The sequence below is a fragment of the Papaver somniferum genome, chromosome 6, assembly GCF_003573695.1.
Source record: "Papaver somniferum cultivar HN1 chromosome 6, ASM357369v1, whole genome shotgun sequence".
Lineage (NCBI taxonomy): Eukaryota > Viridiplantae > Streptophyta > Magnoliopsida > Ranunculales > Papaveraceae > Papaver > Papaver somniferum.
Genome location: NC_039363.1, coordinates 50722666 through 50738472, shown reverse-complemented (window position 1 = coordinate 50738472; position 15807 = coordinate 50722666). Strand labels below are relative to the sequence as shown.

The following is a 15807-nucleotide window of genomic DNA, read 5'->3' as shown; positions in this document are numbered from 1 at the left end:
CTTCATTAGAAATGCCTTGTTGATAATTTCTAGTCTCTGAATTTCCAAACCACCTTCAGAGTAAGGACTACAAACTTTTTTCCATAATAGAACAATATAGCTTATCTCTTCACTGTTTCCAGACCAAAAAAAATTTCTGATTATTTTTTCACAAGCTTTTATCACTGAAGAAGGCCATCTGTATATTGCCATATTGTAACTGGAATACTGTAAAGGACTGACTTGATCAACACTAATCTGTCTTGAAATGACAAAAGTTTTCCTTTCCAGGTAGCTAGTATTCTCTGAATCATTTCCACCATAGGCCAAATTGTTGAAGATTTAACTTTACCAGCTACAAGCACAACCCCTAAGTACTTATCTGGAAATTCACTCACTTCCATTTGCAATATACTTTGAATTACAGATTTCCTTTGAGTAGAAGTTCCATCAATGAAGCATTTACTTTTCATCTTGTTTATGATCTGACCTGAACTTGCTTGATACTTTTCTAATAACTTTAACAGATTCATTAAACTTTTCTTAGATCCATTTAAGAAAATGAACACATCATCGACAAAAAATAAATGTGTTGGATGAATCCCCTTTCTTATAACCATAGGAATAATAAGACCATTGTTAACCATTTCAGTCAAACATCTACTTAAAACTTCCTCCATAATAACAAATAGAATTGGAGACAAGGGATATCCTTGTCTCAATCCCCTGCCTACTGAAAAGAATCCACAAGGTCCACCATTAAGCATAACTGATATCTTAGCAGATTTGAAAAGAACATGAAGCCATTCACACCAAGTTTTTGAAAAGCCAAATTTCTGCAATACTTGAAAAAGGAATTCCCAGCTGACTGAGTCATATGCTTGAGAGATGTCCAGTTTAAGTCCCACGTTTCCACTTCTTCTTTTCTTCTTCATATCATTCACCATTTCAGAGGCTAGTAGAATTTTCTCTTGTATACTTCTTCCTTTGACATAGGCTGCATGTTGTGGGGAAATTAGTTTTTCCATTAAGCCACTCATTCTGTTAGTAATGAGCTTAGTGAATATTTTGAAGCTCACACTGCTGAGACCTATAAGCCTATACTGATTAGGAGATTTTACACCTTCAACCTTTGGAATCAACACTAAAAAATTTGAATATATCCGTTTAGGTATAAATTTCTTTGACCGGCAGTATTGAATGGCTTGGATTACATCTTCCTTTATTATCTTCCAACAATCTCTACAAAAATGTCCAGAGAAACCATCTGGGCCCGAAGAACTATCAGGATCCATGCTGAAAATTGTATTTTTAATCTCATCTTCATCTGGAATTTTGTCTAACATATCTTGGTCTTCACTAGTAATCACTTCAGGAATATTTTGCAGTAATGAGTCTTCAATGTGAACTTCTTGATATTTAAACTTGTTCTCAAAGTATTTGATTAATTCATCTGCTATATCTTTTTGGTCAGTAAGAACATTCCCATTCCCCACTTCCAATTCACTTATCAAATTCTTGGCCTGCCTTATTTTTAAATTTGTATGAAAAAATGTTGTATTGGCTGCACCATCCTTAACCCAATTGCTTTTTGCTTTTTGCTTCAGTAATATCTGCAATTGAACTTCTCTGGAATTATAAGTATTTTCAGTATCAACCAAAGTATTTAGAGCTTCCACATCAAAAGGACTATTATCAGATATACTCATTGCTTCTTGAACTGCTTTCTCAACTTCTTTTATTTTAACATTAACATCTCCAAACACATTCCAATTCCAATCATTTAATACTTTCTTCAACTTTTTCAGTTTGCTTTGAAAAACAAAAGCTGGATTACCTCTCATTGGTTCAGACCAACTAGATTGCACTACTTCCATGAATCCAGGATGAGATAACCACATTTTTTGAAATTTTTTGGGAGAATTTTGTTGCTTTGGAATATTAATACTACCACCTAATAAAAGAGCATGATCAGAGGCAATTCTGATACTAATTTTTTATTTCCAGTTACCATATTTCTGCACCCACAACTGATTAAAGACCGCTCTGTCCAATGCACATAAGATTCTTTTAGCACCTTGTTGACAATTAGACCAAGAAAACTGCAACCCAGAATGAGGAGCTTGAATCAATTCACAAATATCTAAAAATTCAGTAAAATCTAACATACTCCTTCTATTAGGACTCCTCCCTCCAACCTTTTCATCAATAGAAATTATAGAGTTAAAATCTCCAATAACTAGCCATGGCTTCTTCAGAGCACTTATTACTTCCATTTCAGACCATAATACTCTTCTTTGAACAACATTTACATAAGCATGAACTCCTGAGACAAGAGTATCTCCAACACTGACTGTAATCATTTGACTTGATAGAGAAACCACAGATGGAGTTGGTAAAGCTTTATTCCAGAACATCCAAATATTCCCTTTTTTATTTGATACTGAGTTATGAATTACACACTACTTTTAGTTCAGCTATAAAAAGTAAAGATAGAGCAACTAATGTCCATGATTTATTTTGAGCCCTGGTTCCAAGGCCCCTTATGTTCCAATATGCTACTTTCATTGTTTAGTTTGGAGGTTTTTTGTACCTCCTTTTCCTTGAGTTTCTCTAAAATTGTACTTGATATGATTTTGAGAAATTACCTTCTCAGGAGCTGCTTCTTCATTATTGCTAGTTGAGGCTTTATCCTTAGCTGGAATTGGCTTTTGAATTATTTTAGACCAAGAAGTAACTGGAACTTTTGTTGCTGATACAGAACCAGTAAGACCATCCACAAATTGCACCACACTTTTATCAACAAAGTTATCTTTTATTAGTTGAGATATTGTTGTTGAATCTAACTCTGGAATATGTTCTTTTATTACCTCTTCTACTGACATTTCTTCAATTGATTCTAATAAAGGACCAAATCTCCCAGTAGTAGTTTGAATACCACTAGCAGTAGTTTGATTCACATCATTGCTAACTGTAGTTGGTGATAATGGTATATTTCAGATATCAAAAGGCGCTCTCTCCTGATGTGATTTTTTTTGCACCTGAGCAGGCTCATCCTTCTTTTGATTTGTTTTAGGAGTTTTAACCTCACCTTCACCCTGCTTAAATCGACATTCAGATTGTAGATGACCTATAATTTTGCAGTGTCCACAGAATTTAGGCAGTTTTGGAAGTAAGATATTCTGCATAACTCCAAACTTTGTAATGATCCATAGATTGCTAGGAATAGACTTTGATAAATCCACATCAATAAGTACTTTTGCATAATAACCAATTTCATAGTTGAGAGTGGATTCATCTACTTTGATTGGTGTACCAATGGCAGTACTGATTTTGAATAAAGTTTTATCATCCCAATATTCTAAACTTAAACCAGGAAAATTGACCCATAACATTGCAGAAGATGTTCTTTGATTTTCAGGATGAAAATTAGGAATCCAGTTTCTGATGCGAAGAACTTGTTCATTAACTTCCCATCTGCCTGCTTTAATCATTTGTTTATCTCTCAGATTATCCAATTTGATTGTGAATAAACCTTTTCCCAAAGGAATGAGATGACATTTACCTTCTAATTTCCAATTATTTTTCAAAATAGTTTCTGCATCTAAGAATTTAAGATTTAATAAATCTAATCGTCCAATTAAGGAGAGCTTCCAAGAATCATACATTGTAACATCATCAATTGTTATTGACGGTGCTTCTCCAATTTTTTTTGAAATATCAACTGAAACCCTATTTGAATCTTCAGAAATGTTGTGAGATTCCAATTCTTGCAAATCAAATCCACTAATTAATGCTCATGATTGATCTAACGAAAACTAGTAAAAACTGAGACCAGATTTCCAAGAATGTTCTTGACCGTTCTCATATGAGCTGTTTTCGAAGGTGGACAATCCTTGTTCCTAGGAACATTAGCTGCTGAATGAGGTTTTTCACTTTTGATGTCAGTGAGTTTTTTATTTAGAAACTGGTCATTAGCACAGGTAAAATTGATCTTACTAGTACTCGGAGCGTCTTTTCCTTTCTAGCCCAGACCACGTGTATCACGATGTTCTTTACATGCTACCATCATTGAGGATAATTTTGTAGAGCTAACATTGAATCTTTTTAGATTCTCTTCCAGTGAATTGACCTTATCACGAGCAGCGGCTAGATCAGCCTCCAATTGTTTTTCTCTGGCGAGAAGACTGATTTCTCTGTCGTTAAAACATTTTTGTTGAGAGTCATATCTTGCTTCAGATTCTGCAAGTCTTTCTTTCAACAAAAAGAGATTTCGACGAAGATTATCACATTCAGACCTTTTTGAACGTGCATCTTCTTCACGATATTTAACAGTATATTGTAAGAGTTTGTAACCGCAATCATAACCTTTAAAGAGTTTTCTCAATTTCTTGTTTTCTTGACAGATATGTGTCAGATATTCAGCCAAGCAAGCTGTTGACTTTTTATTTTTTAAGATATGGTCAAAGAGCTTGATATATTGAGAGACTTCCTCATCAACACCTTGTCCTCTCCTGAATCACTTTCATCTGAAAGATCATCCAACTGTTCATCTAGGCATTTTTCCCAGTTGAACATAGTTTCAGCCAAAGGAGAAGATATGGGAGATTTCTCAGAAGATTCAAGGCTTTGAACCAAATCATTGTGATTTTGAACTGGTGTTGCGTTGTCAGAAATAGCGCAATTTTCCATAAAGTCAGATTTCTACAGACACAGACTTATGAGGTCTTAAACGTGTTTGCCTGCTCTGATACCAATTGAAAAAGCGGGGGTCTAACAACCACACCCAATATTTCTCTTAGCAATCTGTATGGACGAACTCCAATATAATTCTGAGAGCACCAACTAATAAAGCGAGATCAATCAAGAAATATATCAAAGAGTTCGCATCTCTGTTTCTTAATGTAATCAACAAATCAAACATATACAAATCCATGAGCCTGATTAATATAAGAAACAACTTGGACGGTATCAAAAACCAATATCCAAGTGTCAATCAATTTAATCAACAACCAAAGGTTGGATTCTCGATTGATTGAACTTACGCACAACCTGTGATATTTCAATTATATAAACAAATATAATGCGGAAAATAAATAACACAAACACCAGAAATTTTTTCAACGAGGAAACCGCAAATGCAGAAAAACCCCGGGACCTAGTTCATATTTGAACACCATACTATATTAAGCCGCTACAGAAACTAGCCGACTACCAAGCTAACTTCGGTCTGGTATGTAGTTGAACCCTAATCAATCTCACACTGATCAAGGTACAGTTGTGTTCCTTACGCCTCTTGAACCACGCCGGATTCTGCGCACTTGATTCCCTTAGCTGATCTCACCCACAACTAATAGTTGCTACGACCCAAAGTCGAAGACTTTATAAACAAATCTGTCTCACACAAAAAAGTTTATTGAATAGATAAATCTGTCTCCCACAGATATACCTATGAGTTTTGTTCCATATTTTGATAAATTAAGGTGAACAAGAACCAATTGATAAACCAGACTTATATTCCCGAAGAACAACCTAGTATTATCAATCACCTCACAGTAATCTTAATCGATTAACGAAACAATATATATTGTGGAATCACTAATGATGAGACGAAGATGTTTGTGACTAGTTTTCAATCTTTCCGACCGGAGAATAAATCCCGAGCAAATCTTAAAGAAGATAGTACTCAACACGATAGAAAACAACAAGATCAGAACACGCAGCTATAGAGAAAATAGTTGGGTCTGGCTTCACAATCCCAATGAAGTCTTCAAGTTGTTAACCTACATGGTTTCGTGAAAAACCTAAGGTTAAAGGAGAATCGAATATAGTCGCAACTAGTATCACACAGGAGGTGTGGGGATTAGGTTTCCCAGTCGCTAGAGTTCTCCTTTATATAGTCTTCAAATCGGGGTTTGCAATCAATGTTACCTTGGTAACAAAGCATTCAATATTCACCGTTAGATGAAAACCTGATTAGATTCAAGCTAATATCTTACAACCGTTAGATCGAACTTAGCTTGTTATATACAAATGAAATGTATTATCATTTAGATAAAGGTAACCGTACCTAAACGTGTACAGTTAGTTGGTTCAACAATAGTTAACCAATGGTTAGCCGTATGAGCACTTTCATATCAACCTTATTCATCTTTATCATAACTAGTTCAAATGACTCAAATGAAACTAGTTATAGAGTTGTTCAATTGTTTATATTCTCATAGAAGTATACAAGACACAATTGTAGCAAAATCGATTTTGATTCACTCGAATCATTTCATGAACATTATAGCCACGGTTTGCAAAAGATTGCATTCCTTAATATATAAATGTATTAGTTCATGAACAAACCGATTTTAGAACATAACCTACTTCAATATGCAAACGGGTACGCATACCTAAGTAGCCGGACTGAATTTGGTTACGCCAGTACGCGTATGAGTACGCATACCATTTTACTCTTCCAAACTCCAGCAGAAATTCACGGAACTTGAACTTCCACCAGTACGCGTACGGGTTCGCATACTTAGTTCCCGGACTTCCAACAACCAACCAGTACGCGTACTTGTACGCATACCATGGTTCCCGGTTTTGGACTTTACACAAATGTGAATACACACAATGTTTATATCCAATCATGGTTACATGTTCTAAACCATCATTTCAATCATTGAAACATTCTTGGGAGACGACAATAGCTGTCTCACACAAAATATTATCTTAAAGCAATTTTCAAGTGACCAAATGATCAATACGAAACATTCCGAGTCTACATCAAATGACCGTCTCACACAAATCATGTAAGATGTTACAAGGAAATTTTCACATGATCATCTTTTGGCTTCGTCAAGAATAAAAGATGAACTTGGTTAAAGTGAAACCTTACCAACACATATTTCGAGAAATAGATAAGCGATATAAACTACGCTCGAAATACCAAATGTGTATAGTTGAAGTTTATATAGCAATACGAATTTTTGTCTCAAATAGGAGATAGGGTATATATACTTTTGAGTGATAGATGAGTTCAAGTCTCCACATACCTTTTGTTGATGAATTTCCACAAGTTCTCTTGAGTAGTTCTTCGTATTCATTCGATGAACGCCGTGAAGTCTAAAGCTCAACTACACTTACTACTCTAGTCCGAGACTTAGCTATAAGTAGTTTAGAAATCAAGACTTATAGTTTTGGCAACTAAACTTGACAAACAAGCTTGAGATAGCAATGCTTGCGAGTTCGACCGAGCAGTGCTCTAACACTTTTATTTCCAAACAGAAAGAAAAAAGCTTCTTTCTCAAGTTTGTTGATAACATAAAAGTGAGATAATCTAAATGGAACGGAAAATTCATGAATCAAGTTGGCAGGTCTGTTATGGTGAAGAGTATTCTCAACACGATGTCATTGCATCAGATGGGTGTCTTTAAAATACCACAAACTACCATTAAAGAGATGGAAAAAGTTCAACACAACTTCTGGTGGGGAAAAAAACGGTATAGGACTTTACTTAATCTCCTGGCCCAGTGTTGGTAAATAAAAAACTAATTGTGGAATGGTTTTTTGAGATATTTATTTTTTTAATCGAGCTTTGTTGGCCAAAACAGCTTGGAGATTACGTAACCAGAAAGATCAACTTTGTGTTGATGATTTGAAACAATGTTAATACTAACGCACTTCATGCAAAGAAGAAAAAAAAATTCCAATTGGGCCTGGAAGAGTATTTATAACATCATGGAGTTTGTACGCAATTCCAGTTTCTGGGTTTTAGGAAAGTGGAAATTATATATATGTCCCTCCTTCTTATGGGCCCTCACAAATATCCCTGAAAAACTTTACAAATACCACCGATAGTATAATTGTAAATTTTTCCAAGAAAATAATTATCATACTACCTTATTTAACCTTTCTCTCTTTCTTTTATTCTTCTTCGTTTCTGATACATAAATAAAAATTAAAAAGAAATCCACTGCTCCCACCACCATCTTCATCGCCCCACCACCAACACAATCTCGTCGCCACCAAAACCAGCATCACAATCTCCGTCTCTTCCACCACTAGTATGAACAGAGATATCACGATTTGTGTTCGATTTCAATGATCTCTAAACCAGAATCAGAAATTGATTTGTTTTATTGGTTTTCGATTTGGAGTTGTAGATTCATTTTTTGGGTTTTCGATTTCAACTAATTTCTAAACCAGATTCAGAGATCGATTTCAAGTGGTAGATTCAGATTCAGATTTCAGAGAGATCGAGATTGTTGGTTCAGAAAATGGTATGATTCAACTTTCTTTTAGGTTTTGTTATTAATTTTTAGTATTATTGATTCTGAAACTGGTGAGGCTCAAATTTATTTTAGGTTTTGATTGAAATTTTTGGCGTATGTTCTTAACCTCCAAATATTTATTCAACTAGTGGTTTTATGGGGTAGTCACAATAATGTTGTTACAATTGATGGTGGTTGTTTGATATATTGAGTTGCGGAACATAAAAATAGTTTGTTTGGATTTGTTTTGATCAATTATAGTTGAGTATTTTAAGTTCTTCTTTGTTTTAATTTTATATTGGTATGGAATGTTAGCTTGATACTGCATTTGATTTGATTACATTTGTTACCTTGTGATTATTTATTTTCTGTTCTTCTTCCCTAATTCAATCACTAACGTTTTCTGGTCATATCGTTCATATATATCTTTGGACTTCAGTTTTTATGGGATCAACTCCTGTTGTTGACCCAATTTTTTATGCGATCAACTAATGTTGTTGACATCATTTTTTTTACATTTTAGAAAAAGATACCCCTAAATTGTTGTTGATCCAATTTATGGGATAAATATAGACGCATCCAAAACAAAGATCAAGCATTATCACTTGTTCATGTATATCTCTGGACTTCGGTTTTTATGGGATCAACTTGCTGACCCAATTTTTTATGGGATCAACTACTGTTGTTGATCCGATCAACTCCTATTGTTGACAATATTTCCTTAGATTAGTATAATCGTGCTTGTAGTTTAAATCATGTTTGTAGTTTAAATCATGTAAAGTTCTTCAAATGTTGAATTTGTGGTGCAATGGTAGCATGAACGACTCCATGTCAGATGATGTGTGTTCGACTCACACCAAATTCACCCCATTTACAAAGGATCAACTTTCATTGTTGATCCAATTTAGGGGATCAACTAATATTGTTGACCCCCTAAATTGGATAAACTTCTACTGTTGATCCTTTTTTTTGGATCAATTACTATTGTGGATCCCCTAAACTGGATCAACTTCTACTATTGATTATATTTTTATTTGGATCAACTACTGTTGTTGATACAAAAATATTTGAACCAGTGGTGGCGGTGGCGGACTGGTGGTGGTGTAATGGTGCTGGTGACTGAGTGGTGGTGGTGGTTGGTAGGTGGTGGTCGTTGAACGGTGGTGGTGGAATGGTAGTTGAATGTTGGTGGTGGTGGTGAAGTGGTTGAGGAAGAAATTTGTTCAATTTTGAAATAAGAAAAAATATTATATGGATGAAGGTATTAAGGTAATTAAATGGATAAGGTTATTAAAAAGTAAGAATATATTTATTGTTGTATAAAGATAAATTTGCAGGGTGTTAAAACTAGGGACCAGTAAGATTCAGATTTGGAAGGATTACCCGCTAAAATCTACTCTATTTGTATCTGCAGTCTCAACTGAAGAAGCAAATAATTTTGTTTTTGCTCAGGAGTCAGGACAATGCAAATGGGCCAAAAGTATGAACATTTTGGATATAAGGAAACTACCCAGAGAATAGTAGTTTTTGCTCAGGAGTCAGGACAATGCAAATAACATAATAACATACAATCAAGGAATCGGATTACAAATTGTGAAGCGATGAAAATTCTTAAATCTTGTGATAGTGTTTTGATATTTTGTTTAAGAACAGAAAATGTAATGAAGTTGCTAAATCTTGGCAAAGAAATCAAGAAAAAGCAGAATCTATAAACAACAATGGATTAGAATGCCAAGCTACATTACATCTGCACTTTTTCTAGATACCCGCTCTTTAAATTCTAAGTAATTTCCTTCCCGGATTCAGGGGTTAAACAGTCTGTTAAGGGATGTCAATACCTCAGGCCACAACCCCGAGAAAAAAATCAACTCTTCAGATCTTACGGAAAAAAATTAGAGAAAATAAAACAGTAATTGAAATCTGCAATCAAGAGGAACAAAAAGTGAAAGACTTTGCAGAAATGAACCACTGGCTAGTAAAGGTGTTCTTTTATTGCATTTGGTTCCAATATTCTTATAAAAGCTATCAAGATACAGTTGGAAGAAGCAAAAATGAGGATGGAGAAAAATGAAAAGAAAGAATATAAAATATCCAGTAAAACTAGCAGCTAACCTCTTCTCGCTAAAATCCTAGTGTATAGTTCTGTAAAAGTATACATATATGCCTCAGTTTTCCCCAATCCAGGGTGTATTACGAGGGCATATTCCCCAATTTTTAGAAAATCATTTCATGGCTTTAACCATCTCGACGTGCATGTTTACCAATTTCCACCTTACGGCTTTCAGCGAAACTGGCATTGCTTTTTTCCTGGCAGTACTAAGAGTCAAAGTGCTATACCTTTCATTTCCCATATCTCAATCTTCAGACAACTGCCACTTGAAGAAGCTCAATGAAAGAGTTTTTTCTTACTAGAATTATTCCATCGACGACTTCCCATAGTTTCAAAATGGATTTAGAAGAGAGCATTCCAAACAGCAGCCTCCCCTTCGCCACATCTAGCATGAACGTCCTTAATCCTTTCAACTGATTTGCAAATCCCACTGCAGCTCCAATCAAATGATGCTATGCATACATTCCCTGCTTCTGCCTTCCACTCGCAATCTATAGAGCATGTAACAAAGAAACATTAGGGGTGAGAGGGAGAGGTAGAGAGAGAGAGAGAGAGAGAGAGAGAGAGAGAGAGAGAGAGAGAGAGAGTGTGTGTGAGAGAGAGAGAGGGAGAGAGAGAGAGAGATGATGCATGCCTGGTGGGGTTCCGCAACACATGTTGCGCTCATCAATATGCTCAACTTCCAGTCCAATAAACCAGGAACCGAGTGAAACATCTTCGTTGGCATACTTGTGCAATATCGCCCTGCAATCAGCATTTTAAGATTTCCACATCAACTAGTGTGAAGACAGACTAACATAAAATTGCATCTAATTCTTGCCACGGTATACAACTGTACTTTAATGACCCATTGCTGTCCACTGGGATTTCTAGGTTTGTTTGGCAATCTAAACAAACAATGAGTGAATGCTTTACCAACAAAATATGACTTGTACTGAACAATTGAAGCAACTATTACATAAATTCTTACTGATTGATGGAGATGTATGTAGCAAGGTCCTTTGAGAGAACGTAAATCTGCCCAGTTGCATGCCTGAAGTACTTGTTTCCTTCTTCTCCAAATTTCCAGTGCTCAGGTTCATGGTACTTTACATTCCTACAGTTGACAAAGTATATATGTATACAAAATATAAGAAAAAGAAAAACTTTAGTGACAAATAAGACCGAAGAACAGCTATATTTGCAATTCTGAAACTCCCTTTACGTAAAATTAGAAATGAAAAACTGTATATAGCTAAACATGTTCATAACTCATCACTACTACATCATTTTTACATATCAGACATTCAAATGTGATGGTATAAAGCATGAACATGCTCCCTATAAAATATATTTAACAGATAAGGAAGATTACTTTTGATAAAGAACAGGTCCAGATTTCATACATCCCATGTAGACTCGAGGCTTCGAACGATGACGAGCTAGAGTAGCAGCTAGCATACCTGCAGTTCCAAACAGCATAAAGAAATAAGAAAACGCAGAATCTTTTAGGCTTACTGAAAACAAAGAAAAGTATGAGAGTGGATACTCGAAAATATGGATATCGAAGATAACAATTAACAAATAAGTTAACAAAGAAAAAATAAAGAGAGTTATAGATGCATGACATTACCCAAATTGACATGGACATCATCATCCACCTTTACATAATATTCAGCGTCCCATGTTGCAACAGCAGTAGAAAAAAAAATCTTTGTTTTTGCAGATAACTCATGGTACCCTTCAACATGTTTCTAGAAAAGAAAAAAAAAAAAGGTCCCCACATCAAGTTTTATGCCTTGTCCTATTTCCGTTCAAACACAAAAAGAAATTATCTTTTGCCAGCAATGCTGGAGGTATCACAATAAAGTGTCTGTCAAAAACTGTCATAACATCCATCCACCAATCATCATATGGAGAGCCATGGAACCTGCCTTTAAGTGGAACCAACTCCTATACAGTTCCCAGTGGATGGAGTTCTTGTAATTTTGACATACCAACTTTTCCGGTTAAAACAGTGTCTTGGATAATTACCAGCCTGATGAAGTCATTATGCTGAGCATCCTCTGAATCAATGGCCCGATCTAAAATGCTGTTGGATGTGGCACTGTTTCAAGCAATTCAGAGGTTTACATTTTAGTTTACATTCATCAGATGTTAAACTGGATAGATCCTTGCAAACCAAAGTTTCTATAATCGTGCTTGCATGTCTAACAATGATAGAAGATTTTCATTCAAATGAAGAATAAAACGAATGCGTGGCAGATGAAAGAGGATGCGACTAGGTAAGAGAACTATGTCGATATCCAGTCATTAACTTGGCAAGTGGGCATGCCTGCTTCTTCGTTATTAAAGTACACGGAAAGGTAAAATAAGATAATTCATGATCAACGAAGTGCCTTACCTATGTCCAATCATGAAGCGTATGACAATTCCCTTCTCACGCTCTAGTTTAACAAGCTTTTCTCCTAATGAAACACAAAAAGAAAAATCGAAACATAAGTTACCAAACAATTCCAAGAAAAAATTAATGAGCTATGAATGCTTATGATCCAACAAAGTGAGGCAACTAGTGTTACTAAATAGGCAGGCTGCAATTTGGACAACATATTAATAAACTTTTTCTTTCCCCAAACTGATACTGAACACAAAAATACCGTAAAATGGGATTGAGTAAAACCTTGTGGCATCCATGTCTCTCTGACAGAATCACGCCTCTTTCTGCTACTAAACGCAGTATTTATTCCTATAACCACAAATGCCTTTTTCCTTGGTGGTCCACCATGATAAGATGTGGAGGTGCCTGACGAGCCATTGACACTCCCCATCTCCTGAGAACTTCTAGTCGCAGCCAACTCCATTTGAAGCGTTGAAATTGTCTTGTCTAAAGATCTGACATTTCACAAGGAATTGTGTTTACGGGCATCCAGGATATACTAATAAAATTATCATTAACCAACACGAACTAACTTAATATTACACAAAGTAAGGCAATTGCATACTCACTGAATTGCTTTGTGGGTCTTAAGAACCTCCCCCGTTACATCCTTGTTTTCTTCACCTTTCTATCAAGTTAACAGCAACATTTAAGTAAGTCAAGTTTATTCTTGTTTCCGAGGGCATGGTGAGTTTACTGTAAATGGTTTTATAAGAGTGTTCGTGTGGAACTGATTGTGCTTTCTTTTCTTATTTTGGTTGAAAAAGATGGAGTTCCACATAACACCTTGATTAGTCTTTTGACTCATGGTTGGACAATCTGTGTTGCCTTAGGGGCTTATAAATAAATAATTCTGCATTGATCAGAGTAAATAAATGTATCAAGTAAACCAAATATGCTAACACTCACTTGTTTCTTTGTACAATCTTCGGTTAGCACTTGCAACTCTTGTTCTTGCCTTCGTTTGGAGATGATCTGACCACTAGATTCAGGACTAGCCCATAACCTGAAATTTTTCATCACCACCTTTCATCAAGAAACAAAAAAATCGCATGCCCAAGATCCCTCAAATTGTTGGAACCCACGATTTAGACGCAATTTTAACCAAATTTACAGACTTTTCTAGAAAACATCCTAACCCAGATTCTTAAACTAGCAGTAGTTAAGGATAAAAATGTGAAACCCCATGTTAGATTACCCTAAATGAATTTCTAAGACAACAAAATCAGTTTAGAAAAAGTGGAATTCAATGAAGCGTCTTGTTACTATAATAAGATGGACAGAGAGAAGGAAAGAAAGGATATACCTGTTTGTGAAAAGCATACCAACAGAAAAGCTACAAATGCAAAGAATAAGAATCCATTTAGCTGAAACCTTCTCAGGTGTCGTTCTGCTCTTCATTTACCTACCAATCTTTTCCCCTGAAGATTGATTTTCTGTTTCTCAGTATTTGCAAAACAATCGAGAGATAAAAAGAGAGATTTAAAATTTGAATGTTGGAATCAAGAGAGAGAGGAAGGACGGAAGAACGAAAGAATGTGGAAACTGAGTGGGGAGACAGGAATTGTCTTCGATAGTATTTTTGTTGTTTCCAAATGCGTGTTTGAGATGTCAAAGTTCTGAGTCTTTACTCTTTAACCAAAGCGTAACAGTAAGAGAAATTGGGGCAGATTTATTTTTTGGTTTTCTGCTAGCTCTCTCGCTGAGTCAAGTGTTCATTTTCTGCTGATTTTCCGACTCAATCATTGACCTAAGCACGAAGCTGCTACATACCCCCATTATGTTTCCTCATGCCATGGCATGACATCTACCTAAACGTTCCCTTTGCAAGACATGACATCCATCTAAGCCTTATATCTGAAAATGATGAATCCTTAGAGTCCATAGTAGATGCAGGCTGAAACACCTTTGTGATGCGTTGTGGAGAAAATATTTTTGAAGAAAAAGTCGGAAGATATGTAACATTTTTGACCTAATCATGTATAATTTTGTTATATATGTTATATATCGTTTGTCAAATTCCTACGTCCACATAAGCACAAGTATGAGTTTCACTATGATTCGAAGAGGCTAGGTTTGTGCTAAGTAAAATTAAATCTCTCTATAAGAGGAGTTATAAGGAGAATACTAAGTTCGCTTTATTTTTTTTCAAAAAGGTTATTCCACCTATTTTGTAGAGGTTGATCAATCCTATATTTATACATGAAAAAGTTGTTTCAGCGCGCGTTAAACTTTGATGGACACCAGTGGCTTCATCTGGTGCGTGATCAGCTGTTCATCGCCGTCCTGGTCCATTTAGATCACGCCATGTGTCCACTATTATCTACCAGTTGCATTAATTATTGACTAGATGCATTTTCTAACACATGGCTTGTCTCTTCAAAACAAAGTGTCATTTCTAGATTGGATAAAGTCATTGGTGATGATACTAGTGACCTGAGTTCGAAATTCATCAGCACCAAATGCCGATAAAAAAAATAGTCTGGATAAAAGTTGAGGAGATTGGTGTAGTGTATTGCAGGGTTCTGGTAATTTTTGAATTAGGCAATCGTTTGTACACATGTACTCTAAGATTATTGCACTACGTGTACCACAAATATTTGGTATTCACAATTTGCTCAATTTCTTTCTAGTTTTAACAAGGGTATGATGACAAGAAAATCTCCTTATATTCTGCCATTTTTTTATGTTTGCGTAGTGGTTTCTTTAGTTTCTTACACATGTTAAATTTTCCTACGTTATTAATTTTTATGTCGGTTACTTTTTAAATCTTCATCGAGTCTTTAAAAGGATATTTTGAGGAAGATAAAGTTTTACTTTATTTCAAAGCTTATACTTCTCCTATATTTTCTTTCAACTTCTTCAACTGAGATTTGCTCTTTACTTTGTCTGAGATTTGTACTTCATCTATATTCGACCAAATATCGCAAGTAAAACCTTAACTTATTTAATTTATCTTATCTACTTCACTGTTTGTCATCATCTTTAGTTAGGTTTTCTTTCCATGGTTTTTGTAGTGCAGATGAAAATCTTCTGAGTCC

At 35.3% G+C, this 15807-nt stretch overlaps 1 protein-coding gene across 1 annotated transcript; it reads right to left on the bottom strand.

Moving 5' to 3' along the window:
• Positions 1 to 10209: 10209 nt before the first annotated feature.
• LOC113287528 (beta-1,3-galactosyltransferase 7-like) lies at positions 10210 to 14459 on the bottom strand. Its single transcript, XM_026536308.1, has 11 exons — positions 14073 to 14459; positions 13676 to 13772; positions 13336 to 13394; positions 13010 to 13221; positions 12734 to 12797; positions 12364 to 12436; positions 11963 to 12083; positions 11705 to 11792; positions 11321 to 11446; positions 10985 to 11094; positions 10210 to 10841 (listed from the first exon to the last, which is right to left on the bottom strand). Exons 1-11 carry the CDS (start codon positions 14165 to 14167, stop codon positions 10693 to 10695), a joined length of 1194 nt encoding a protein of 397 aa, XP_026392093.1. The 5' UTR covers positions 14168 to 14459; the 3' UTR covers positions 10210 to 10692.
• Between the last annotated feature and the right edge of the window lie 1348 nt (positions 14460 to 15807).

Excerpts from the sequence above, each read along its gene's own strand:
- LOC113287528 (XM_026536308.1), bottom strand. The coding sequence starts at position 14,167 with ATGAAGAGCAGAACGACACCTGAGAAGGTTTCAGCTAAATGGATTCTT. Across the intron at positions 13,395-13,675 it reads AAGATTGTACAAAGAAACAA|AAAGGTGAAGAAAACAAGGA; the intron begins GTGAGTGTTAGC and ends TTAACTTGATAG. Across the intron at positions 12,437-12,733 it reads CGCTTCATGATTGGACATAG|TGCCACATCCAACAGCATTT; the intron begins GTAAGGCACTTC and ends TGCTTGAAACAG.